This window comes from Triturus cristatus, chromosome 11 (genome assembly GCF_964204655.1).
Source record: "Triturus cristatus chromosome 11, aTriCri1.1, whole genome shotgun sequence".
In the NCBI taxonomy this organism is placed as follows: domain Eukaryota; kingdom Metazoa; phylum Chordata; class Amphibia; order Caudata; family Salamandridae; genus Triturus; species Triturus cristatus.
The window spans coordinates 130903071-130930119 of NC_140594.1; the positions used below are offsets into that span (position 1 = coordinate 130903071).

At 43.8% G+C, this 27049-nt stretch overlaps 1 protein-coding gene across 5 annotated transcripts in view; it reads left to right on the forward strand.

Moving 5' to 3' along the window:
• The window catches only part of MSI1 (musashi RNA binding protein 1), a 185911-nt gene that overhangs the window by 112886 nt on the left and 45976 nt on the right, over window positions 1–27049 (forward strand). For all 5 annotated transcript variants that reach the window (XM_085632857.1, XM_085632858.1, XM_085632859.1 and 2 more), the window contains 2 exons: window positions 5702–5784; window positions 7659–7776. In XM_085632857.1, the coding sequence (XP_085488983.1) occupies window positions 5702–5784; window positions 7659–7776 (201 nt within the window). The remainder of the gene's footprint in view (window positions 1–5701; window positions 5785–7658; window positions 7777–27049) is intronic.

Below are 27049 nucleotides of genomic sequence, written 5' to 3' on the forward strand. Positions count from 1 at the left end.
ACAAAAGCAAAGCCTTTGCAGTTCCACAATCTGCAATTTAGCCATGAATCCATCTTATTCCTTCTCCTATGAAACTGCTTCAGCAGAGACCCAGAGGTGCCTGATAAAGATTCAGAGATCTTCGGGTCATCGGTTTACCAGTGCATGGGGTTAGTGACTGCAGATAGTGGCACCTAGCTATCTAATGTCCACATCGACTCTTAGAAATTACAGTAGAGGCCCATATGACATCGTAGGGTAATCTGGTGGTTCGTGGGTAAGAAGGGCAGCCTTCTTGGTCTTTCTTTGAGTACACTGTAAAGTGTGTCACTAGCGAGTCATGTTTCTTTAGGTGCAGCCACTGAGTCGGCGTAATCATTTTTACTACCTTAAGTGATGTGGTCTTTTTGATACTTCCTTCCCTGCCACTAAAACCACATTTAGTGTTATCAAGGCTAGTCTACCTCCGCTTTGTACCTTCCCTTGAGCCTGCTGTGGTCAACAACAATCCTGTGAACAATAATATTGAAAGGTCACCGAACAGTCCAACATGCCAACATACCCATGGTTGTGATACAACCTCCATTAATGGGCAAAAGGGGCCACCTATTAACGAATGTCGGTACGGAGGGGTTGCATGACGAGCCCTGAAATCATTGTGAGTGACATTGAAAGTAGGTCTCAGTATCTAGGTAATTGTGTAGGTGAGATGTGACTTTCTTCCTCTCAGATCATCACCAACCACTCTACTTGACAATAGCAGTCATACAGATCACGCTCCATTCCTTGCACCATTAAGAGTGGTCTTGTCTCTGGATTGAAAGATGGCTCTACCTCTGTTCCCAAACTAGCCAATGTCTGGCTCAAAGGCACACTTGCTTTTGGGTGCAAGTACTTCAGTTTGTCAGAGTGGCAATCCATTTTCGATGTTTTGCAGAAATAGGTACACATGTTTCCATAACAACTTGGGCCTGGACAATGGGGTAATTCCTGCAAAGTGTCTCTGACGCATTTGACTGCATGTACAAAGACAGTGAGTTAATGTGTGGAGCAGACATCATTCTATGGTTCATATGTTGGGAGTGAAAGTGTAGGCTCCTAGTACTGAGTGATGTGAAGGACTGTGCAGCCATGTAATCTTCTTTGGGCTTCGGAAACCAGGGACAGTTGACTAGATCACCTCATTACTGAGATGATGACTGCATAGGAAGGATTCTTGAATATCTGAAGCAATCAAGGACCAAGATTTTGAGGGAGCCAATATTTGTGACATTTAGGCAAGGATGACTGTCAGGTGGTTTCATAATGATTCACTTTCCTTCTAGAAACACAGCATTTAAGAGCACAGAAAGATTGTTTGGCTCTTTCTTTTACCTGCCCTCTTCACATAAAGACCTGACAAGTTTCCCGGCTGTAACCTCACATTCGGCTCCCATGCCACGCCTTTTTTTTTACTGTGTTTATGTCAACCTCTTCTGTTAGGATGTAGTTCCCAAGCATTCTCTTCTTGTTATGAAACTGTTTTACTTAAGTTACTCCTAAGCCCTCCTATCTGATTTTCATCAGTACTGTTATGTTGATAAATACAAGCCTTTTGCACTATGACATATCAGTGCCTCTGTTAAATCTCCCCCTTCCTCCAGCATAAGGTTTTCAATTTTTCACTCTTCAAATGACATAGATATGCGTAATACAATTCTCCATTTTGGTTGCGTATTTCTAGGTTGTCACTAATCAGTCTTGTGAGACGTTGGCCTTATTTAGAGTTTGGCAGACGGGATACTCTGTCACAAACGTGGCTGATGCCCCGTCCACTGTATTACAAGTGCATTAATACGGGGGAAAGGATATCCATCACAGTTTGACTGAGTATAGGTTCCTCCAACCTCTAAATAAGGCCCTATGTCTTTAAGACACGGGCAGACTACTTTAGGAGGGGCCTGTCTTCATCAGAGTTGTTTTCTAATGGTAACACCACCTTTCTCGGATGTCCTTTCATAGCAAGGGGAATAGCGTAGTTCGGGTGCACTGACACCTGCTAGTATGTTATTACTATGAAATTAATCTTCTGCATCTGAGCATGTAGTTGAGAAAGAATAAATACAGCACATGAAGAGAGTGTTACAGGGATTCTGCTTATGCACAGAACTATGCGCCGGAAACCAGTACCTGAGCCCACTCTTCTGCAAAGTTCTGAGCCTGATCCTTCGGCATAGTGTGCACGAAAGATGGGAGGATTACCTCCTCCCCTCTAGGAGCGGCCAAAACGAAAGTTGGGGGCCAGTCTGCCTTTGCCAACAGAATGTCATATGTAGAGGTCAGATTTTCCCAAAAAATCCCTTTTATGGTATGTTGTATGTCACTTTCTATTAAAAGGACTATGTCATATAGTCTGTCAGGGGGAGCCACTCTAGTATCAGCAGTCTCAACAGTAATAAATGTGTCAGCTGCTGTCGCCTCCAGATATGGACGCAGTGCTTGCCGCACTACTGTAACCTCCGCTGCGCTCTCGAGCAGCGTTAGTGCCCATGTTAGGTTCCGAAGCTGCGTTCTCACTATCTGTGGCATACCTCGCTGTTAGTGCAGCAACTTTCTTCTTTTGAAACGGGGGTCGTTGGCGTGCAAAGTCGTCCTGCTTGCCTTTACCGTCAGTCTGGCGGGACTGGTCACGTCCTTGTTGGGCACCCGACCTTTGCCACGTTCTCCTCCACTGGACTGTGAAACCGATGTTTCCTGTGAAGAACGAGGAGAACGTTGTTTAGAAACCTGAAATCTATCAGGTGACCTAATCCTAGTGTGATCGCGCAAATCATATATGCGCTCAGTAGTCGCCTGAACAGGCAATGTGGGACGAGACCCCTGTTTCTGTTGCTGCTTTCCCTGTTTCTTAGCTTTCCAATTTTGTTTCGGGAAAGCTGGACGTTCGTCTTTAGAAGACGCGCCTATCTTAGTTTGCGGTTGTGCAGCTGTTGTCTGAACAGAAGGCTTAACCCCTAAACTATTGCGGCCAATGGTCCTATACGCCTCCGCAATAATCTTAGGTAACTCGCGGGGATTATCGACGTCGTCGACGTGGCGCAGTGCATTCAACACTTGAAAGTTAACCGCATCTCTCTTGACGTTACCAAGGATGAGCGTGGCAACTACGTCGAACACGCAGACAAGCCTCATTCTTAACTCGACTGTCGCCTCTGGACCGTGTTGATCTTGAACACGTTTGATCACGGAGGGCAGTACGGCCATAGACAGGGTGCCGAAGCACTTCGAGTAGACCACTGCAAATACTTTACTCCAGTTATCCCAATCGGCTACCTCTGGGACTAAGTCTTTCTGCAAACTAATGGTGAGTATCCTGTGTTGTCCGCAGGAGTAGAATTTGGAAAAACTGTTTCCAGCTGGTCAAATTTCTCAGCAAGCCAATAAGGCATATCGTCCTTAGTCTGGGGGCGCTTGCCCATTACCGAATTAACCATGACGGGACTATTAGTAATCCCGGCCAGGCCAGCTGGTTGCCCCGCAACAACAGGTGCCCCTACCTGGACATTGCATGAAACGTATTGCACTAAAGCCCGATGTACCGTAATCAGGGCAGTATGGAGTTGACGTAGCTCATCCACCGTATGTATGTATGTATGTATGTATGTATGTATGTATGTATGTGCAGTCTTATATAGCGCTCAAATTACCCTTGGGCATCTCGGCGCTTGCATTGGGAACCCGTCCTGGTTTTTCCCTGTGAGATAACCCGTACTGGGCATCCCCAAGGTGAAAGCCAGGCATCCCGCCGTGGGGGGCCGTTGTGGAGATTAAGCAAGCTTGTTGCCCAGAGCTGCATAGTGTGAACTCGTGCTTAGAGTAGGCACCGAAGCGAGAATTATCGAGTCCGTGGACAATTGGGCTCCAGACCCTGCCGCGTCGGGAATCGAACCCTGGTTCCAGGTCTGACCTCTGCTTCAGGGTATGCCTCCTCTAACCAGTGAGCTACACTTCTCCACCGTGGCTTTCAAATAACGTGGATGTGGTGTGAACCCGGCCAGTACTGGCCAAGTGGCCCCTGGAATGGACAAGGGGCCCAAACAAACCGGTGTAACCATGTGGGGGAGGGCGCCATTGAACCAAATACGATGCTGCCAAGCGGAAACAGGAATTTCCTGCGTCCTATATGGCGTATAATTCGCCGGGACTGCCGTAGGAGTGTAAAAGTGAAACGTACCATCGTCCGCATTCACTGCCGGCAAAGTAACCCAAGAGTAAAACAACTCGTAGGGATACGATGCATCGGCACTCACTACAAAGATAATAGACATCCCATCGTCAGACACCCCGAACTGCGTCAAAGGACGCCGTAGAGGTGCGCGGCTATGCGCCGCAATAGCGACTTCAGCCGTAAGGACACAGCGAAGAAAAACAATCTATATTAACTGTAGCACAAAAAGGGTATAACATAAAATGAAACCTTTTTAATTGTCAAGCTTGAGAGAACCTATACAATAACTATTTAGGTAGGTTTAAACTGTCACTCCCGTTAACCGGAAACAAGAGTGAGGGTATTGTGGACTGATATAAGCATTACTAAGGCGTCTCAATCATAAGACCAAACGTTAGGTGTGCCATGTTGCAGGGATTCTGTTTATGCACAGAACTATGTGCAGGAAACCAGGGCCTCAGTGAATTGCGGTGCACCAAAAACTCACCTCAGTACCCAGAACCCCTATCTGACTAGCATCACTGTCTCACTCGTTCTCCGTATCATCTCGAAGCTACCAATGATTAGACAACCCAGAACAAGCGACTTGGAGTACTCTCAGGAATGGTGGGAATCAAACACCTTTTCGTTATTATTCTCATATCAGTCCACAACAAGAGTAATCAGAGACACAGTAAAGTTTAAAATGTTTATTTTTAACTACGTGCCCTAGGATGCAGTACTTTGGCTAACATAAGCAGACAAATGATTAAAAATAAAACCATCAGCATTGTTACAATACCATAGAAAATGAAGGGAGAAATCATGTTATAAATGATGGTGAAATATAGCCACCCTCCCTTCACAAGAAAGCTAGTATTATGAAACTAATAGAAGGTCTCTAGGTTTGAATGGGGAACCCCATACCGTAAATACCAGCTTAGGTGAATCACATCACAGGATCAGCTCTGCTCTGTGTCTTGAAAAGGTCTTCTCCGAAGTGTCTGAATCATGCATGCAAAATGCAACACCAAAGGCACCCGAATTTCAGATATCTGCAGCTGCGTGCGCGTTATGGCCAGAGCGTGGGCCGATCAACATGAACCCAAAAGCATACATTGTCATTTGACCTTGACGGCTTCTGCACACAGTGTTCGGACCAAGGTCGCAGTGCACGTCTAGGGATGTGAACAACAGACCGCCCTTATGCGAAGAAAAAGCAAGCAAGCAGCTTTTCACATAACAACAGCCACCTGCAGTGTCGTGTGCAAAAGCAGCAAAAGTGACAAGATGGCGTTCCACATCTAAGACGCCCATGCCAACACAGCAATGTGTGTACATGGAACTCCGCCTCCACTACAAGAGGAAGGGCAATCCACCCATTCTATTGATGTTTAAAGTTATTATACCGCCCAAAAATTCCCATACCCTTTTTTTTTTTTGCATGTCTTTCCTTTTGATTTTGTGAAAGGGTGTATTTTGTGGTTCATATTAGGTCTCCAGTATGCATGCTTATGTTCCTCTTATCTTTCACAGGGTTCGGTTTTGTAACTTTTGAAGTTGAAGATATTGTTGAGAAGGTGTGCGAGATCCATTTCCATGAAATAAACAACAAGATGGTAAGCATGGCACTTTGGGTTTCAACAATTCTAGAGTAGAGGTTACGTTGATAAGAAGGTCACACTAGGATCTGTCCTGTTCGTAGAATCCAGAGTGTCTATGGATAACAGAAAGTTGTAATTCAAGTAGTTCAGGGGCTCAACAGGATAACCAAGAGCCCTAGGTACTGGTATAGGAGGGGCCTGTGTGATGCTGGGGAGATTGAGAAAGTATGTTGTGAGGACCCTGGAAAGTAATCCAGTGTGCAAAAGTTGTGAATTTGTGATGTGATGTTCAAAGTAGTCAGTGAAAGCTTGGTGCCCCTCAATAAAATAAACTGCGGTATGGAACCAGAGAGCCTGCAGGCCATACAGTTTGGATCGCAGATGCCCTGGAGAATATTGTCTAGAGGATATTGCGCTATTTGTGATTATGGAATTTTGTTTTACTAGAACAGGTAAAACCAGCACAAATGAAACAGGGAGTGTTGGGATCTGGATAGTTTTGCAAGTGGGTATTGGAAAAAGGACCTTTTGGTGAATGTAAGTGGCACAGGGATAAATGAGACGTGTGCTGTTTAGTGCAATAAAGAATATTGATAAATGGAGTGTTTCGGGAGCTAGGCGGAATGGAATATTGAGAAACGAAGCGGCTTGCAGTTATAGGGTTTTTATGAAACGTGACACTGAGAACATAGGGGAAATAAGCCATCTTGAGATGACAACGAATTTGAAGGGATTTGGGATTGTGAAGTGGTAGAACTGAGATGAGAATGAGGGGCATATGTAATGTGCAGCAAAAGATACGGAATTGATGGACAGAATGCAGAACAAATCAAAATATTCACCCCCAGTCAAGAGATCTGGGTTAAATCCATCATTCTTTTGCTCACCATGCCACCCCAGTTTCGACCTGGCCATATGAAAATCAGTCTTGATCCTGTGCCTCATGGGAACATTCCAGCCCGAACTTCCAAGCCAGGTTCTCCCTGGAACAGAAACAAGCATCCTAGGACCGGTTTTGGGGTTTCACCCCATATCAGTCAGGATAGTTTGAATCCAGTGGCACAGTGAGCCCGGGACCCACGTCTGGGCATACCCGGCGCACTTAGGACAAGGAAGCAAAAGACACACAATTGATGGATGGAATGCAGAACAAACTAAAACATTCTGGATGATGAGGGGTGAACACCGAAACCGGTCCTAGGATGCTTATTTTCCAGTCCAGGGAAGACCTGGCCCGCCAGTTTGGGCGGGACTGTTCCCATTGGGCGCAGGGTCAAGACTGATTTGCATATGGCTGCGACAAAACTGGAATGGTACGGGGAGCAAAAAAACGATGGATTTAGGACCAGATCTCTGTACTGGGGTGAATGTATGACATTGTTCTGCATTCTGTCCATCAATTGTTCTTTTTGCAGATGTAATGTTTAGACACAGTTATTTGGGAGGGTTTGAAAAGGAATGATGCTGCAGTTTATGCATTTTTGTGTGGACAGATTTTGGAAGAGAGTGAAATAGGGAATTTGGGGATTTGATGGTATGGTGTGGGTTAAAGATTTTGGAACGGGGTGCAAAAAATTATTGTCGAAGAGTGGCTTTGGTAAGGAGAGCACAAAGAGGTTTTGGGTTAATGCTTTCATGAATGTATTTGAGAATGATTGGAGATGTGTTTGAGACAAAACCAGAATTGTTGGGAAATTTGATACTGGAACGAATGTTGACCAGAGTGTAGAGCGGTGTTCATTGGAAAAAAGGTCCCCGTTCCCTACCAGGAAGCGCTGGTCCATGTGACTTGGGTAGAGGAAGGTGGAAGAGATTGGTGGAGATTTTATGGTTCTGGGAGATGGGGAGGATCGCATCCATTCTCCTACTGACCCTTTTACTTATTGCAGGTTGAATGTAAGAAAGCTCAGCCAAAGGAGGTCATGTCCCCGACAAGCTCAGCCCGGGGCCGATCCCGAGTGATGCCTTATGGGATGGATGCCTTCATGCTGGGCATTGGCATGCTTGGTAAGTGCTTATACTATTTATGAAGAGAATATTTTAGATGTGTTAATTCTTTATGCCTTTCATAAAGGCCTTTTGGAAATATAAACTGGGCTCTCAGATTTATAGGTCAGTGAATGTACAAGGTCTTTTTAGGTTGCCATATTATTCCTGCAGGGTGGGCGGGAAGAAGCAGGATATGAAAAAAGGGAAAATAACCTCACTGTTGCTACACATCCAATGCTGCCAATATGCCTTCAGGAAGAACATCGTTTGCTAAATTGCGATCACCAAGAGGTGTTGTGATTTATTGAAATTCCTGTTGGTAAACTGTGATTCCATCCACTTGCAATTTAGTAGCGAAAAGAAGCCTGGGCGCTTTAATACCAAATCATGACGGTATTTAATTAGCTCACCCATGTGGTTGTAGGCATTCAGAGATGATGGAAACGGTTTGCAGAGTCCTACCATGGGGGACACAGGTGGGGTGAGGGTTTGTGGATTTGCCTTACATCCTTTGATAGTGTGCTTTCCCTTTAGCTTTAAGGAACAAGTGTTTCGGCAGAATCCTGTGACTATGAAACACACCACTGCTGTTTGTATCGTCCAGGGGAATAGCAAACGTGGCTGAAAACAGCTAGGTTTCACAACTGTCCTGTTGTAAGTTTGATGCAATGTGGGTGATCGTGGTATTACTATCGTTTTTGGCAGCATGTTGTATAGCCTTGGTTGTGCCCCAATGTGCTCGGTGGGGTTCATGTGCCCCATTATGAACAAAGTTGCTGTCTCTATCGTGTCCAGTTTAGTATATGCTTTGGAAACTGGCACGCCACATAAATCTGCCATCCCGGGATGGGTCTGATCACACCTACACTTATGGGAGCCTTCAGGGTCAACATGTGGAGCCAGTTTGTAGGGTGCGCCAATCCAGATACTAACAACCAAATTCCTATTACATTGACGTCACCCCACTCTTTATTAGGAGGGAATTAAATCCTCTATCAGGGAGGCTTCAAGCAAAGGGGTGCACAAAGAATGCATCCCTGGCCATTTTCGCCTCTGTATATTCTACAGTAAGGGTAGACACACCCCCTCATTTTGGTAATCTCAAAGTGCAATGGAAAGGCAGAAATGGGTGCATGGGCCCGGTGCTATCTTGGGACACTTTTAATGATTTCACTTTTTACTTGCCTTGCTTATGGCAACAAAAAAAACATAAAGGAAAAACTTGTGAATTTTAGTACTACACAAAGTGACTTAAAGAGAACAAATCTAATGAAAGCATTCAATGGCATTTCATTTTTCTTAACCTAATGTTGGTCTTCTAATTGCATTAATGTAACCAACCAGTGTCTCCTCATTCAGGCTTAGTACTGCATAGTGGTGGGTAGAACGGATATTGGAAAACTGGTAATAAGTCAATTAGTCATGGAATAAATATATTTTAAATCACAAAATAATCAGTCCACAGGAAGGTTTTGTTTAATATTGGTGGGTCTGTGTTGGAACAAGAGATTTTGACCCAAAATATGCATATATTAGGAAAGCTGCTTTTAATTTTTCTATTGAAAAGGTAAGAGCAGAAAAGATCATCATAGAACCTAGAAATGTGAAACTAAAATGTTTTCGGCTCAGTTCATGAGACTTGTGAATCTGAATTTCACTTCACTGTGAATTTTAAATATATTCCTTTTTTTGTGGCTACGATTGGTGGCTACGATGCTTGTAAACCTGGGAACTTGGTTCTCTTTGTGGCATGCCTGCCACTTGATATGTAAATTTGGGCAAAAAACGTTTTATCCCTTCGTTAATTACAAATATGTAATGTATGAAAACAAATCGCTTTACCACACTGCAGTCTAGTATTGTCCCATTTAGATGCTGTCACTTCTCCTAACCTTCCTAGCCTTATGTATTGCAGTCTGAGCTCGGTTCGGACCACCCCGTCCCCACCACTACACTACACTACACTTTTCTGTGTGCATTTCCTCCCTTTTTAGATGCTCCCATTCTTTGGAAAACGCTTTGTGTGCAGCCCCGCTGTTTCAAATATCGAAAAAATATATATATACACATACACATATATATATATACATATACACATACATACATACATACGCACGCAACCCCTTCTCCACAGACCTGTCGTTTCTTGTGTCGTTTGGTACAGTCTCTTCAGTAGTTCAGCATAAGAGACACTTTGTCGTCAACCTAAAATGGCCGCCAGGGGCATGCATCACGGTCTCCTCGGATTACTCCTCTCTCTTTAGATGCTGCTACCTTCGCCTCTCGCCTTCGGGCCTATTCTAGGGTTAGACGTAAAGGTAATCGTGACCCCGTGCGTTAGTGTGTGCGTGTGCTTTGTGTCCTCGTCAACATGTGCAGAGTTGATGGCAAGGGCTTACGGGGTCCTGGTGCCGAGGGCGCCTCCGGTGTTGTCGAGGTGCGCAACCACTGGACCGACTGCATTTTGCTCTCTCTGTGGAGTACAATACGCGCAATCATGCAGCAACGGAGAGGGAGCCTGGGGCGGAAAAACACGTGCTTATGGAACTCCATGTGAACTAAAAGATAGGGCTTTCACGTGGAAACAAGCGATTCAAAAGCGGTCACTCGGCCCCATCTGCCGTTTTCCTACAAGTACTGCACGTCTAGCTGAGACAAGGACACTAACATTTAAAACAAGCGTTTGCAATGCAATAGGTCTCGCATTGGCAAGAGTTTAAGCTATTGGCATTGTAAATGACAATGCCTTTTATTTATCTGTTTTGATAATTAACACATAAATGAAAGGCATTGTCATTTACAATGGCAGTATCTCAAACTCTTGTAAATGCAAGACCTATTGCATTTCAAAGAAGCAGCTGCCATTGTACCGTGATGCTTGGAAAGTGAAAGAGCGCATGGCGCACTGAATGCTGCAGAAAAGCATGTGGTGCCTGCAGTAGCAGAAACTCTTTAGAGAAAATAGTGCTTACAGACTAAATAAGACGTACCGTGTAACAGAAGTAAAAGGTCCAGTCGTCATTGGAGGTTACAAATGAAGACAAGGCGGGACTAACAAGTCTATTAACGAATTAGAAGTCAGCATTTACAAAGGACAATGACAAATTTGGGTGGAGAGTTAGCAGGGCTTCAACTCTATACTCGGATACAGCATGCTTCGCAGAGCTGCGCTGCCCAGGCTCGACATAAAAACTATGGAATGCACCCTCATGTGTTACCATAGCATGAGAACTGCACCCTTAGAACGGGCCACAGTGCCTACAGTCAAAGCCACATTTTAGTATGCGCTTGGATGCAACAAGTCCATCACTCACCAGGTGTGAAAATGGCCGCTTCCTGTACTCTGGCATAAGGACCACAATGCTTTGCTAGTTCGTATAAAGCATGGACATAAAGGTCCAAAAGGCAGGCAGCATTAGCAGTGTGTAAAAGCCAAGCTGCCAGAGGGAAAACTTTGTGAGCCAAAGTGTCAAGTTTCTTGGCCTGTCTAGAGAGGCTGTAGGAAAGGAATTTGTGTTCTGCTTCAAAGACATCAAAACGCCCAGAATCTCAGGTGATTGATGGGAGGACTAAACATATTTGCACCAGGAGCTGAAGCTATAGCACCTGGCTATCAGCCTTTCGACTGCTGGGCCTGAAAAGATTTCTCTCTTGCCACAATAATAGTGTCTTGGCGTACCTTGTTAGAAGAAGATAAGACTTAACAGAAACTGTTGAAGAGGCGGGATCAACTTATGAATCATAATCCTCCATTCATCCGTTGCCCTTCTCCATTTCCCAGGTATCTGTATCTAAGCCAAAAATGTCCTCTGAATATCCTTGGCATAGGGGAAGATGTACACAGTGATTCATCACTGAAATTAGCCTCAATTTCTTCAATTGCCTTATGGATGATAACTTTTTCACATCCATGAATCAGTTAGCTCTAGGGCTAGCTTTGTGGGTGGCATCACCACCTACTTTGGGATTGGCACAGAGGGATTCCCCTGAATTATTGGGGGCATAGGGACAAGACAGTACTTTGCTCAGTTTTGACTACACTTCAAGCACTTTGGCTGAACTTGCAGAGAGCAGCCAGAGTAACCTAACCGGCGACATAGTGAAACCTTTTATCTAGCCTTCTTTCTGTATCCCCAAGTTATTGGTAGCTTTTCAACAAGGAAAACTTGATTTACATGTATATGTATTGCCTTATATCATGCAAACCTGCCCCAAAATGGGTTTCAGAGCTCCGCACAGTCAAAGTGGAAGCAGCAGGTATGGAATATAAATAGGATTCACACACAACACATAAGAGCCGAATTTCCAATAAGAGGCGGCGGCTTCAGGTCGCTATACAGCTGCTTTATAGAATCGCATTTAGAAGCACATTAATCTAGAGTAGTACAGGATGAGCTAAGTAGAAACAAGCATACAATCTGCTGTCGAACACAATTCAATTCAATTCAATTTAAAGCTTTATTCGATACATTGCAATAATGACCATAAAAGCACATATAAACAAACGTCACCAAATAGTATCATACTAGATACAGTGAAATAATTGAGCCTTTCAATAATTAAAACATCATACTATTCCTCAAATGGATACATTTAAAAAGGTTGGTAGCAGTAAAAAAACAAATATCAACTTCATACATGTTAAAAAGCAATTTCATTGAGTCGCACACAGTCCTTACACCATATTTAACAAAAATTGGTTTTAAAAAGTATATTCGTAGATGATGATACAATTTACACGTTAAAAGTAGATGCAAAGTGCTTTGTGCAGAAGTGCCATCACAGGGACAGGGACCAACAGGGTGTGATTTAGGGGAGGGGAAGGCTACCAGGTTATGTACAATACCCAGTCTTAGTCTGGTCAACACAAACCGGTGTGAGGCTCTAGTAACATTACTGAGATAAATTGGATAGCCATCACCATCCGCATTTTTGTTGTAAAATATGCTAGTAACTAGATGACCAGTGTTCACCTTCCGTCTCTCCCCCCAATAAGTCATAAAAATATTCTTCATCTCTGCTGTAGACAAAACTGAAGCAGCATAACAATCCACAGTAACATCTATTCCATAAATATCTCTAAAACTACATACAACATATTTTAACCATGGGATGTTAAGATAATTATCAAGGGAAAGACAATCAGTTATAACAGCCCTATTTAGGGAAGTCTCTTCCTTCAGCCAAGCAGAACGCCACAACATCAGTGGCTTTAGGGAAATCAAGCTGGATAAATGATGAATCCCTAGCTCTCTATGGGTTAATTCGTTTGGGGCTGATTTGGGCAGGCACAGTAACCTTTTGAGAAAAAGATTTTCCTCTAATTGTAAAATGCTGTTGGATGTAAAACCCCAGACCCCCGCACCATAGAGGGCTATAGACACGCTACGAGATTTATAAATTTGTAGCATATCCCAAATACGTCTTTCCCCAAGCTTAGCAGCAAATTTAAAAATACCATGGGCACTTTTCGCCATTTTAGTCCGTACATTAATAGTTTCATAGGTCCATCTGCTATCCTTAGCAGAATTTATCCACTTGTTGGACCTTGTATCCATCCAAAAAGAAGGATTTAAGTCTCCTAGACCCTGCCCCACAGGTCATAATAAAAGTTTTGGTTTTATTGATGAGTAGTTTTCTATTCTCAATAAAAGCAGAAAAATTATCCATCAGGCGTTGAAGCCCTAATGGAGTCCTAGCGAGTAACACTGCATCGTCAGCATATAACAGTACCGGTACATCTAGGCCATTGATCTTGGGGACATCAGCGCTCACCCCCTTTAAAACAGCATCTACCTCATTTGTAAAAAGAAGTGGAGCAAGAACACATCCTTGTCTAATTCCCTGGCGTACCCTGAACTTTGTTGTACACTCCCCTGTAGAGCCATATCGAATACTCGTTCGAAGATTAGAGTATAATTGGGCAAGAAAAAAGACAATACCTTCTGGAGCTCCCATTTCTAACAGTTTGGTCCAGAGAATCGAGTGATCCACCATATCGAAGGCACTGCTCAAATCAGCGAAGCAGAAATAGAGGGAACCCGTTTTGGCCTGCGCATACTTCCCTATAAGGAGATTCAAATTTAAACACTGATCCACGGTTCCACGCCCCTTCCTAAAACCATACTGGGTACTAGCCAAAATCCCATTGTCTTCAGCCCATTGTTCCAACCTCGCCAATAAAACCCTACTCATTGTTTTGACCGAGGAATCTAGGAGAGAGATAGGGCGGTAGTTCTTAACATCCCCTCTGTCACCTTTTTTATAGATTGGGATAATAATTGATTCTTCCCAGGTTGGTGGGACCCCATCGCATACGGCAGCATTAAAAACCGTGGCTAATAGTGGTCCCCACATGTCTGGCTAAGCTTTATAGACATCAATAGGGACCCCATCAGGGCCTTTTGCCTTGCCCCCCTTACTCGCTTTAATACTCGATATGACCCCTAAGACGGTAACATTCAGCGGGATAGAGGGCCGTGAACCGCCACTATTGTCCTCGGACAATAAATTGGAATTAAAAATAGTGGAAAAGTGGGTTACCCATGTAACATTGTTCACGTTTGAGGTAAGTTCTGGTATCATATCATCTTTGAGAAAGGGGCAATTGACTGTTGCCCAAGATAGAGCACAGTTATGCGTCTCCGCAGCCTGAGTCAATTTGTCTCAGGCCTCTTGCTGTAGCTCCTTCTTGCGCCGCATAACCTCGGTCTTGTAGTTCTGCCTAAGTTTGTTGACCACAGTCTTATCTCTAGGCCTGATGGACAAGCCCTGCTTAAGCTCTGATAATTTAGTAGTGCAACCATGGTCAAACCAACCTTTCCTGGGGGCTAGTTTCCCCAGAGACATTTTTAGTAAATGTATTTTCGATGACTTTATTAATGAAAATAAAATCCTTTACAATGTCAGTGGCCTCACGATCAAACTCTAGGATAGCAATAATTTTTTCTCGGCAATCCTTAACTATAGATTGAATAGCTCCTTCTGCTTTTTCTCCTTTCCATCTAATTCTTACGCCATTGGGTCTGTGAGCTTCTATATTCACTACAGAGCGTTTGGGGGGAGAAGCTCTATACTTCCATAAAAAGATGATAGTAATAATGCAATTATGATCACTCATCATATAATCGGTGACCTTGGGTGGTTTACACAGTGGAGTAATGTGGGATGATACACAAATGTGATCAATCACTGTGTTTGCATTCCTGCCCGTAAATGTGGGGATAGTATCACCCTGATCATTCTTTGCGTTTTCTAGAATTACCAAATCAAGGGAAGCCACTAATTTATTCAGGGACTCCCGTAGAGATTATGCGGGAAGTGCAGATCATCTTCCTCAAAATGGTTCTTAACCCCACAAACCCCCATGTTAGAAAAAATACAAGTGGATATTAAAATCCCCTACCCAAATATAGTTAAAATCGATATTGGCCCCAGACGTTAAATTTTCTAGGGCAACCTCTAACTCATTCACAGCACTGTACCTCGTGCTATCGAAGACGTTGTTATAAAAATTAATTAAAATAATATTAGAACCCTGATTGTCTGAAAGCCATAGGATCTGTGAGTGGGCCCCAACGGTCCGGTATCTTTTTACTTCAATTGGAATTTTAACAGAAACCAAAACCAGGAGCCCTCCCTTCGGTCTGCCAGATGGAGATTCCAGAGCTGGCAGATTAAATGAAACATGGCCAGAAAAGCTGACACTTTCTATGCACCAGGTTTCTTGAAAGCAAACAATGTCATGAGAGCTAAGAAACTCGGCCCAACCATCTTTGGCAGCTATGCCAGCAATAGTCCAGCTAACAATAGAACAGGGTGGGTACTCATGACCTTTTTGGGGCCTTAGATTCGAGAAACCCACCTCCATCCTCCCTGATTCATCCTCCACTATACGGGGGAGATCCGTGTCCCTCTTGGTAAAAGCCACTGCGGGGCCATATTCTATCACAGTGTTACCCCCCTCATTCACAGAAACAATAGTTGGAGGTTCAGGACGTAAATACTGGGCTACTCCTCCCAGGCTTGTACTGTTAACGCTCAAGGGGGAGAAAGTACCCAAGGGAGCTCCCCCGTTCGCCTGTTGTCAATCGACAGTCTCCAGTCCACTGAACCTGTTTTGTACGGGAATCTCACTCAAAACGGGTGGGTGCACTTGCCAGCCCCTAGTGGTCATTCTCTTCCCTTTCCATTTAACTAGTGTCCACTCATCCTGTTGGGTAGAGAAATGATTGGAGGGATAGAAATAAGACAATGGAAAGGATTGGATTGTAGCTCCTGGACAATGGGTTTTCCAATTACAAATATATTCCACAGTTCTTGGATCCCTAAAATTAACAAGAACACAATCACCCCTAATATCCTTAGTCAAATGTCCCACCCAAGACACCCTACGGACCATAAGTATTTTACTAGAGAAGTGGGGGGGCAATGGCCTAAATTTATTTAACCAGTGGACAACTTTGTTCTTTAAACTCATAAACGATTCTTGACCAGATTTACATTGTTCCGGGACCCCTGTTAAAACCACCAAATAGGGACTCACTTCCGGGGGCAAATCAATAATAATATTGCCCGAAGGGGCCTGAGTTGTAAAAGCCCCCACTCCCTCTTTAGACTGAACCGGTTTCAAAACCCGTAGGTTCGTGCTCACATCTGCCATTGATATCTTCGGTGATGAAGCAACTGAGACTGGTAAAACTAGAGTAGCAGATGCGGAGGGTGCAGGTTCTATAACATCAATTCCTCCCCCATGGTCATTGAAAGGTACAAAGTCTCTAGGCATAAATTCTTTTTTTTGGAAATCTAGAATTTCCGAGGAAACAAGTCCAATCTCATTAAGCTGCTGTTCAATCTTAGTTAATCTGGCTTCAACTGGGCGAAGGAGAAGGCTAAATAGATCACTCAGTTTGGCTAAAATGGCGTCCTCAATCAGCCCCCTCACAATTATCCTTATCCTTAACCTGTGCTATCGTTCCCATAGTTATTGAATGTTCTACTGATGCGGCAAGGGTGTCCGGGGGGTTAGTAATGGCCTGCTTCCTAACATTAAGTACAGGTACAGTGATAGGCAATTTATTATTTATCGACTTCCCTCTCTTGTATTTATTGGCGCAAACCTGGCCTTGTTTGCGCTTTGTAGTTGCCCCTTGGCGTCTCTCCCGTAAAAGCCTGGTATTAGGAGTCTTGATAGGGCTAGCCACTATAGGAGGTGATAGAGCTGGTGAAACCGAGACTCTTGATTGCTCCCACGGTCTAATGCAATCCAAATCTCGGTCGGTCGATATTGCGTGCATAGATTCAGATATCACGGAACAGTATTACCACTAGACTGACCATGGGAATTGGGAGAGCGCACATTAGCAAAATACCCCAAAGAGGATCTTCTAGCAATGGCTAAGTCTTGGGAAACCCGCCGCTCCATCAGCGTAATCCCTTGGTCAATAACTGAGTTGGCCCTAATGATAAAGTTATCAATGGTGCCGGTTAAGGTCCCGGTACCCATTTTACTTCTGCTCTCCCTCAGGGCCATAATATTGTTAATGTATAGTGCTCTTAGAAGTACTTACAAATATGGGTCTGGGAAAACAATATCTGAAAGGGAAAAGAGGTGGCCCAGCCCGGCCTCCCTCGGCCCCTGACGGGCATGGACGGGCGCTCGTCGATTTTATGGGCCTCGGCGCCCACTTGTGACGCTCTACGTGACCCTCGCACAGCCTCCTGGGAGATGTGGTCCAAGTTCAAGCCGTTCCCCTCACGGCGATGTCACAGGAAGCAAGGAGACACGAAGACCACAGCAACAGGGAAGAACTCCAGCCGTTCCCCTCACGGCGTGTACAGATGCAGGTAAGGTGCGTCCCGTGCAGCGGGAGGCGCTCGTCGATTTTATGGACCTCGGCGCCCACTTGTGACGCTCTACGTGACCCTCGCACAGCCTCCTGGGACATGTGGTAACACCATCATCAGAAACACTTGATTTCACCCAGGGCGTTTGGACAATGTTCAAGTGGCACACAACTTTGGAGCTGGCATTCCAGGATGGTTAAGCCTCATCAGTGCAGTAAAACTTAATGGCCGAACCGGTCCATCTCCTGATGTCATATTTCAATCTCGGGCATTGTAACAAAAATAAACCTTTTAATTGCCACCAGGAACAGACAAAACCAGTGGTCCCTTCACATAAGACAATTTAAAGACCAAATTGGGCTGAGGAAAGAAGAAACTCAGGGGAGAAGTACTGGGTGCCCCATCATAACACGTACCTGGAGGCGGGTTGACTGATTGTAGCACGGGGCAGATTGCGGGCAGCTGTTCAAAGTGTTCAAGGTGTCCTGCAGTGCGGGACGTGCGTGGGCATTCTGAACACACATTTTTTAGCGTACTTTCATAACCGATAATGAAGGAAAATAAGTTTTGGTGAAATAATATATTTACCCAAAATCAGACAATTTACGAGGGGAAGCCGTGATTTATCCACGTGTTCATGTTTCACTTTGTACCAAATAGCCAGCAATTTGTTATCTATTTGTCTTCCCTTAGGCTGAGCCTTTATTTTTTCCTGAGTACGTTTACATATGCTTGTGATGTCCGAGAGGGAATACCGTATTTCTCCTGCAGGCTCACGCACTTTAAAGTCACCACATGCCTACTGGTAATAAGGTACACGCTATATTCAGTAGATAATTAAAAAAAAATCAATGTGAGTTACACATTTTTATGATGTAACACACTAAAAATGTATTAAAAGAGCCAACAGTGCATCTATACTGTGTCCACAATCCACGCGCTTCGTGGCTGCCCACGCAATGGCATTGATAATTCCGGGACGCGGCACGCTGGGTAAAGACCAATAAGTAAAACATTTTACGACAGGCCCACGACACAAAAAGGAAAACATCGTGTTTACAACTGTACTTAAGCTAAATGCAGTGGTGGAGCTCTGTCTTCTTCCCAGCCAAAGCTGTATTTACAGAGCCTATTGTGGACGAGTCTGCAGGAAGGGAAGGGCCAATTAGGTATGACTGAACCTGAGAGGGGCGTCTAGACCCCGTATCCAGGCCTGAGCAGAGCTTTATAGTTTGTTTGATAACATAAGTCATCGCTCACTTCATATTCAGCGACGGGCTGGGAGGTGTTAAAAAGGTCTCCGCAGTGCGTCCTGGTAATCAGCACGCAAGCATTGTGCGCGTCCCTGCTCATTCCTGCGGCAATACTCCATGGGAGTTAACTTGCCAGAAAAAGGGCAAAATGCACCCACCAGTTGCCATCTGCAGGCTACAATTTTTTAAGGACATACATGAAAGCCTATCCAAAGCGTGGGAGGAGTCAGACCTCCACAAAGTACCTACAACAGATCGCCTAACAGCGCAAGCGCTGTAGGCTTGACCTAAAAATACTAAGGAACAATGCCACAGGAAAAGGCAACAGAAAACATGTATTCTACTTCTCATTGGCTCATCATTTGATGATGCACGTAAGCAGAGCAATCCAATTCACACTTTCTACACATATAGATTTGGTACAGGTTAATGACCTAAGGGCATTCAATATACTCGTACTGTGAGAGCAGAATCTACCCACCAGTGTCAGGAACTTGCTTATCACCGTAAGCCACTAATATGCTGACAGCAGTTATTACTAGTAGGCTTGAAGAGGCATCTGGCAGTGGAATATTCTCTCGCAGAGTGAGATGCAGAATGGCCCATGCTAGGGTTCAAACTCTAAATTGTTCACCAACAAACTGTGCCCATGTGAATTCATGCTTCTGAAGATTCTCGTGACGCTGTATTATCCTGGGAGAATTTCTGTCTTCTCAAAGAAATGAAGGAGCATAAACTGTTGTACACCATAGTGACATCCCTTTCAATATGAAACATGAAAAAGGATTCCACATCGGACTTAATTGCTGGGTATTTATAGATTAAGATACAAGCTCTACTTACAGGATCCACATGTTTTCCAAAAGATCTACAAATGTCCTTTGGCACACCAAAGGAACCCCATCTCCATTGTGCACTTTCAAGGGTCTCAAACTAACTTTCCAGTTCCGTACAGGCAATCTCCATAACATAGCTTCGAGTTAAGCATTATTTTCCATTATTTGCTTTCCACTACTTGGAAATTACTGAGGTAAGGTTTGCGTGGCTATATTGCAAGCCATTTCCTGACTAACATTTTGAGGCACCATTTTCATTCCTTCGGCACCATACAGATCTCAAGCTAGCAATAAAAGTTGTCCATATTACCAGAGTAGTTTGTTGCTTGAATAACTGCTTGGTTCTCCAGTGGTTTAAATATTTTAAACAGCACTTCACTTTATAAGTGGGTATTCATGCCTGTTCATGTATCATTCAATTGTAGCCATACCAACATTATTTTATACAAGGTGTGTCGATGCTTGCTGAAAACTGGTTTTCAATTCAAGGTAAAGGAGAAGTGCAGGGTGCATGGCTTAAATCGTATACATCCCCAAAAACGACACCCAATTTCAATTAATCCGCAGTTAGTATACTCCCACATATTAAACCCACTCAAAGTTCAAGATATTCCATTATAACGTACCATCTCATAACTCTCCTATGCAGAGAATTGAAACTTCTGTTGCAACTTAAATGTCATACATCAGAAAGACGACAGACAATGAAGATAGCCACGCTTTCTTTCAGTGACGTTTTTCAAGTCGTGCTCACTGCTGCAACACTGCCAGCTTCAGCTCTCTACCCTTCCTAAAATATATATCCAGCGGAAAAGGGAACGTGAATAATAAGTATTTCTGCAGCCAAGTTAAGTAGTCATTACTTTTGCCTCCTACATCGATTAAATGAGTCTTATTTCAATAGACCTGTCAGTCATGATCCTCCGTCAGACTACAAACCAACAGAGAGAAGCAACCACAAAAGAAAGGGTAATAATTACCTCACAAGCATCATTTACAATTATGGCAAATGAACAGGGGGAGGTGGGGAGAGACACTTTCACCATCCCTGCACAGTTTCAAGTCTCACATGAAAGAAAAACAAATACACATAATTCTGACGTGTTGTTCATTAGGAGATAAAGACGTACACAATGAAGTTACCACGAGCTTTCATCAGTAGATATAATTCTCAGTAAATAGCATTCTCAGTAAATAAAGTTAATGGGACTGAAGTAGAATACTATTTTTCCCCAACAGTACTACTTGCAGTGTTTTCCGATTAATCAGTACTTAAGAGAAACACCAAAGCACAAATATGTATGTGAAAGGTTCACTGCACATCAGCAGAGGCTTTCAAAAAACAGATGTAGAGGCTACAAAAACACACAATTGAGTGCTCCTATTCTGAAAACGAAATGACATGGGACTAGAGGTGCACCGCTTCAGTGAAGCCGTTATATGTGGCACTTTAAAAACAAGCAAGGATGTTGATAAGCACTTTTAGAAATCCACAAAGAACGTGATAGGGCTGCATCGATAGCGGGACGCAGAGAGTAATACAACTGGGAGAGGACTGGAGGTACCACTGAAAACAAAAGTAAAATATGAAAGGGTAAAGTGATAGTTCACCTGTGAAAACCACATCACCACCAGAGGTTTCAAAGCACATCCATGCGGGCGGCTAGAGGGGCAAGTAAAAATCTTAAGAAGCACACCCTCTCCCCGTTGGGAAGGCCAACAAGGAGGCTATGGAATTTAAACACCCCTCCCCAACCCCCTGTCCTCCCCAACCCAAGCCTCTCTTACAGCACAAAACCATTGGCCCATACAATTTTGTTACTCGCAGTCTTGCCTAAAATCCCGACTCCAAACCTATTTCCAGCACCTTTAGCCAGCGCCACGGTGGAGTTTTCTGTGTCGATGGTGTACAAGATGCCCACATAACAAATCTCGGCCTTGGAGATCAGACTGATCTTGCTGCCAATATAGGGCGTCCCGCCTCTCATGGCTGCTACCGGGTTGGGAATGTTCCACCGGTCCGGATGGATGGATGCTGATGGAAAACAAGAACCTCTCACTTAGAAGAGAATATCACAGAGGAACCCCACTTATGCCAACATGGTCGCCTTCATGCCCCTTCGAGTGAAATGGACGCTGGGTTGCCATCTGTTGTTCTCGCGAGAAGATAGTATCCACCATAAAAAACGTAGACGTTGGTCTGCCCACCAGGGGCTTCGCAATGGGCGGGCAGTGTCTTGAGTGACTGCCACGTTGCTTCCAGGCAAAGCGAAGCATTCTGCTGTTAGAATTGATCCACGCCTCCATGATATTTTCTGCTTTCAATTGGTAAGTCCTCGTTTTGCCTGGAAATAACATGGCCGTTTATGAAAACGGCCCCGCCCACAAGTGACATTATATTTATGATTCCCTTAGGAGAGGGGCGCACTGTTTTTACTACCAGTGCGTCATTTACATAAACATGCTCAAATCGGCAAGAGCTTTAGACTAGAGACGTAGAGAAAACAAGCTGTCTCCGCGTGCACATCTCCTGTCCGCGCAGGCACAGCGAGCAGGAGACAGGGAGGGACAGGAGATTTGCACGCGTACACATGACCCGTACGGGACGGATGTGCACGCGTACACATGACCTGTACGCGTGCACATCTCCTGGCCCCCTTCTGCCGAAAAAACGATGACAATAGATCTCGCCAAGGCGGGCAGCGCATGTGCTGCGTCGCTAGGCGAGACCTAAAAAAATGGTCCGAAACATGCAAACACAATAAAAACAAGCATTTACAATGCAATAGGTCTCACATTTGCGAGAGTTTGAAGTATTGGCATTATAAATGACAATGTCTTTTATTTTTCAGTTTTAAAAAACTGTAAGCAGTGAGTAACCACGCACATTGTACTTATAGTTGTTGCTTACAAGAAGGAGAGCTGGCAGTAACTATGCCTCTTTTACTGCCAGCTTTTGCTTCTCGTAAGCAAGGACTATAAGTAACAAGTGATTGCAGAGTTTAAATCACAAATAAAAGGCATTCTCATTTACAATGCCAATAGCTCAAACTCACGCAAATGCCAGACCTGTTGCATTGCAAATATTTGTTTTCTGTGTTGGCAAAAGCAAATTCTGATGGAGAAGGCACTTCTACATGTTTTTTCTAATGAGTCTAGTCTTATGGGAACTGAGTTGAATGTTTGATTCCTTTTATTTTAGTGATCCCTGACGAAGGGCTGTAGAAGCTCGAAATGCATTGGATAAAAATATATGAGGCCAACCACGATGCATTGTTAATCCCTTCGTGCCACTGATAAGGCCTGGATGGGTATGTCAGTGGCATTTGAAAAACAATGTGGAATAACGCTGCCTTTCAAGTGAATAGATAAAATATGGATGAAGTGGAAAATATAAATAAAGATATGGATTAAATTCAGAATATTGGATGAGCACTGGTTTATTGTAAAGAAAAAGATTTTGCTACAAGGCTGCTCGTCTGATTATTGGCGTGTGAGGAAGTGCCATACATATAGTGAATCATTCACGCTTTCTACGTGGGACAGAGCACGCAATCAGTCAGCACGCCTCAACATTACCACGAGCAGCCAGAAAGGAAACGAGCGCAAGACAGTGTTCATGCTGCATTCTCATTTATGCACATCCCTGTGTGCCATGCCTGCAATCCTCTGCCTTAGGCCTAGGTAAGGCACCCCCCTAGCAGGATGCACTAGCCCTAAGGGGAGGGTACAGAGGCATGAGCCCTCTACCCCTACAGTGTCTAAGTCCATTCTTAGACATTGTAATGTAGTAAAGGTATAAAGAGTATATGGTCTGGGAGTTGGTCATTACGAACTCCACAGCTCCATAATGGCTTTACTAACAAGCATTGAAAATGCAACAGGCCTCACCTTTGAATAAGTTAAAGCCATTTGCTTTGCTAATGGTATTGTATAGCAAAGCAAATGGCTTTAACTTAATAGAAGGCGAGGCTTATTGCATTTTCAATGTTTTAGTCTGGTTTCACAGCACAGCTGTCACAAGACAATTATCTGAGCATTACTAGAGAGGAGCTTTGGCACCGCCCACATGTTGGGAGCCAAGAACACATATTTTGATTGAGCAGAGGTTGTGTGCTTCCACAAAAAAACTAATCTGCTTGCCATCCACACAGCTATGATCATTTTATTTATTCACCTGCCTGAGATTTAACTTTCAGGGGCACACACATGACATTATTTTTAAGTCTCTAAGATAACAGGATAATTGATGTTGTTGTTCTATGGCAACAACATAGATGGGAGGAGGGCAGTTATTAACGTTGATTGATTTTTATGTCTGGCTTGACAGTGAAACAGTCACCTGACCTTTTAACCTCCACCATTATTTTATAGTTCTTTGCTTCCACACAAATAAATAATAATTCCTTTGATATTTACTTGTAATGCTTCACATTACCACAGAACAGGGGTCTCCAACCTGCCCTACAAGGATAGCTACTACCGCTCAAAGAAAATAATCCTGTACTACTAACAAACTTTATCACTGTATAAAATTACCATATCTATTAACCAACCAATCATTTCAGATCAGCTTATCAGCAGAAATTTCAGGAAAAGTATTTTAATGAGAAATGCTTCACAGGACTAATTAAATAACAGACAAAGCAGCACGCGCCGTCTGGTGGAAAGGACACAATAACAGCAATAAGTTGCCCATCTGAGTTTATTCAACTATGAGCTTTAAATATGTTTCGGAGATGCAGGCATTTTCTCAACACCTACATATCAGTTTCTGGGGTTTTTTTTGTTTTGTTTTTTAAGATCAAATACTTCTTCTAATTTGGGCAAACAAACTGATTTTCCAGAATGTCTTTTTCTTTTGTGAAAGAAAAAACATAATTTTTGCCTTCAAAATACTAGCTTCAATTTTATTAAATACGCAGTCCCCAAATATCAGTTTGTCATTTTCATCAAGTACTCACATGCAAAAACTTTACTTCAAATATCCAGGCTTTATGATCACTTGCCATGGATATTCCTCAGAACACAAAGGATGTCCATAATATGCCAATAATGCTCACTATTATGCCAGAGGCATCACTATGCTATGGCTGTAACCCATAACAGCCAGGATGCTACCAATATGTCAGTTATGGCCGTTATTATGAAAGGGGGAGCCACCATAATCTCACGAGTGGCAAAAATGATGTCTGCCATGCCCCCAGTATGTCAGTGAGGGTGACAGAACGTACAACTAGACCAATTGCACTGGACATTAACCATCTATAATGGAAAGCAACATATACATTTGGTAGTCCTTGACACTAGGCATAGCTTCAGGCAGAAATACAATGCCAAACAGACATACTGCCAGACACACACGTGCATACACAAAGATGCATGCACAGTGAGGCTCAGACGAAGATATCTGCTCTGGATCCAAACTCTGCACTCCTCAGCTGTTCAGGCTCCCAACTCTCACACGTTCTCTCTGGCTCCTGTGGGCCCACAAGAAGGTAATTTTGCTATGGTTACTGTTGCCACTCTTCTTTCCTGGCCCATAGTTCACACACACAGTGTGAGTGGTTGTGTGGCCTACAACAAGTCAAATCTCCTTGTGACTTCGCCTGTTTTAGAGTGAATGCATATGTTGACACTGCAGATCCCACAGGCCAACACAGGGTGGATTTTTGTTTTAGCATACAGCCCTTTCTTTGGATTGGATTAGATAAGCAGTGGTGTCTTTTTTTTTTTTAACGTGCATAAAGCCTCTAAGCGACATACTGGTCTGAGCTTCATTATGGAGAGCTACTTCAAGGGTGTTGGCGAGCTACTAGAAGCTTCCGAGGTACCCACTAGAGACCCATGCCATAGAACATTCTTTTAAAGCCAGACTTATTGGCATTGTCAATGCTTGTTTAATACTGTTCCTTTGATGCACAAAGATCTTGGGCACCCCCTTTCTCTAAGGTCAAACATTAGCAATCCTGAGAGTTATCTTAAAGTTGCAGCCTGTAAACTGCAAAAAACAATAGATAGACAGAATGCTGAACAATGTCAAATATTCACCCCCGAACAGAGATCTGGGCCTAAATCTTTGCTTGCTGTGCCACTGGATTCAAACTAGCCTGGCTGATATGGGATGATGCTCCGAAACCAGTCCCAGGATGCTGGTTACCAGTCCAGTGAGGACCCGGCTTGGCAGTTCGGCTGGACTATTCCCATGAGGAGCCAGGGTCAAGACTGATTTGAACATAGCTGGGTCCAAACAGGGGTGGCGTAGTGAGCAAAATAATGGATTGAACCCAGATCTCTTGACTGGGGGGGAAAGTTTGATTCATTCAGCATTCTGTCCATCATTTGTTGCTGTAGCACACACGCCTGTAAACTCACAGCAGGATGCACACACAGCCTGCACTGTGCCAAAGCAGTCTTAAACAACAAAATCCTCTCAGAGGCTAGAGGGTCCAGCGAGACAGACATTTGCCCCTCTTCAGTCTTTTCGGTCAGTGCTAGCCCAGGAGCCCCTGATTCAGCAGTTTAACTGGAAAAACCACTTGTTTCATTTGCAACTCTATGTTACGGAGCTCTGCCTCAACCTGTGCTGAATGCAGCAGCACTTCGAAATCCATAAACAAGCCAACTCCTTCTTCCAACTCGACTCTCCCCAACGGCAACTTAAGGCGGGTTATTGATCAGTTGTTCAACGCACCAACAAAACCAGCTTCTGAGAACTATCAGGACCTGAAGAACGGGGCCTTTTCCTCCACGTGTGTGTGCTAGGCTAATATGGACTCACTCCAACACCTCAAGTATTTGCCCTTTTCTTTTTCCTGATCCAGTCCCATTTTTTTGTTCCCTATGAGGGTTAGGCGAGTTGGGCCCCAATTCTCTTCCTTACTCAGGAGGGCAAGGGAATAGCCTGAAAAATGGCCCTTCATTGAACCATTGTAAATTGCATTAAGTGAACGAGCGCCATGAGCAAGCCCAGTAGTCATTCATGGACCTTCTCCCTTGAAGGAATTCTGATACGTTCTTAATGTCCTCCATTCCATATTTCAGTACTTTACTTCTTTCTTTCCATTATCTTTATGCCATTCCCATCCTTCCATTCACCATCCTTTCGCCTCTCCATCCCTGTCTTTATCTTTTTATCATCCACCCATATCTGTAGCCATCTTGACCCCTCAAATTATAAATTTTTCGATCCGTTAATCTTTCCCTCATCCACACCTCCATTTCTTTCATGCTCTCGTTTCATTTGTTCTTTCGCCCCATAGTTCATTTATACTATCCACTTACACTGGTATTTATTTACAAGCTCCTGTTTGGAGGCTAGCGCTACTCCCTCATTGTAGGAAAGGGAGCTATAAA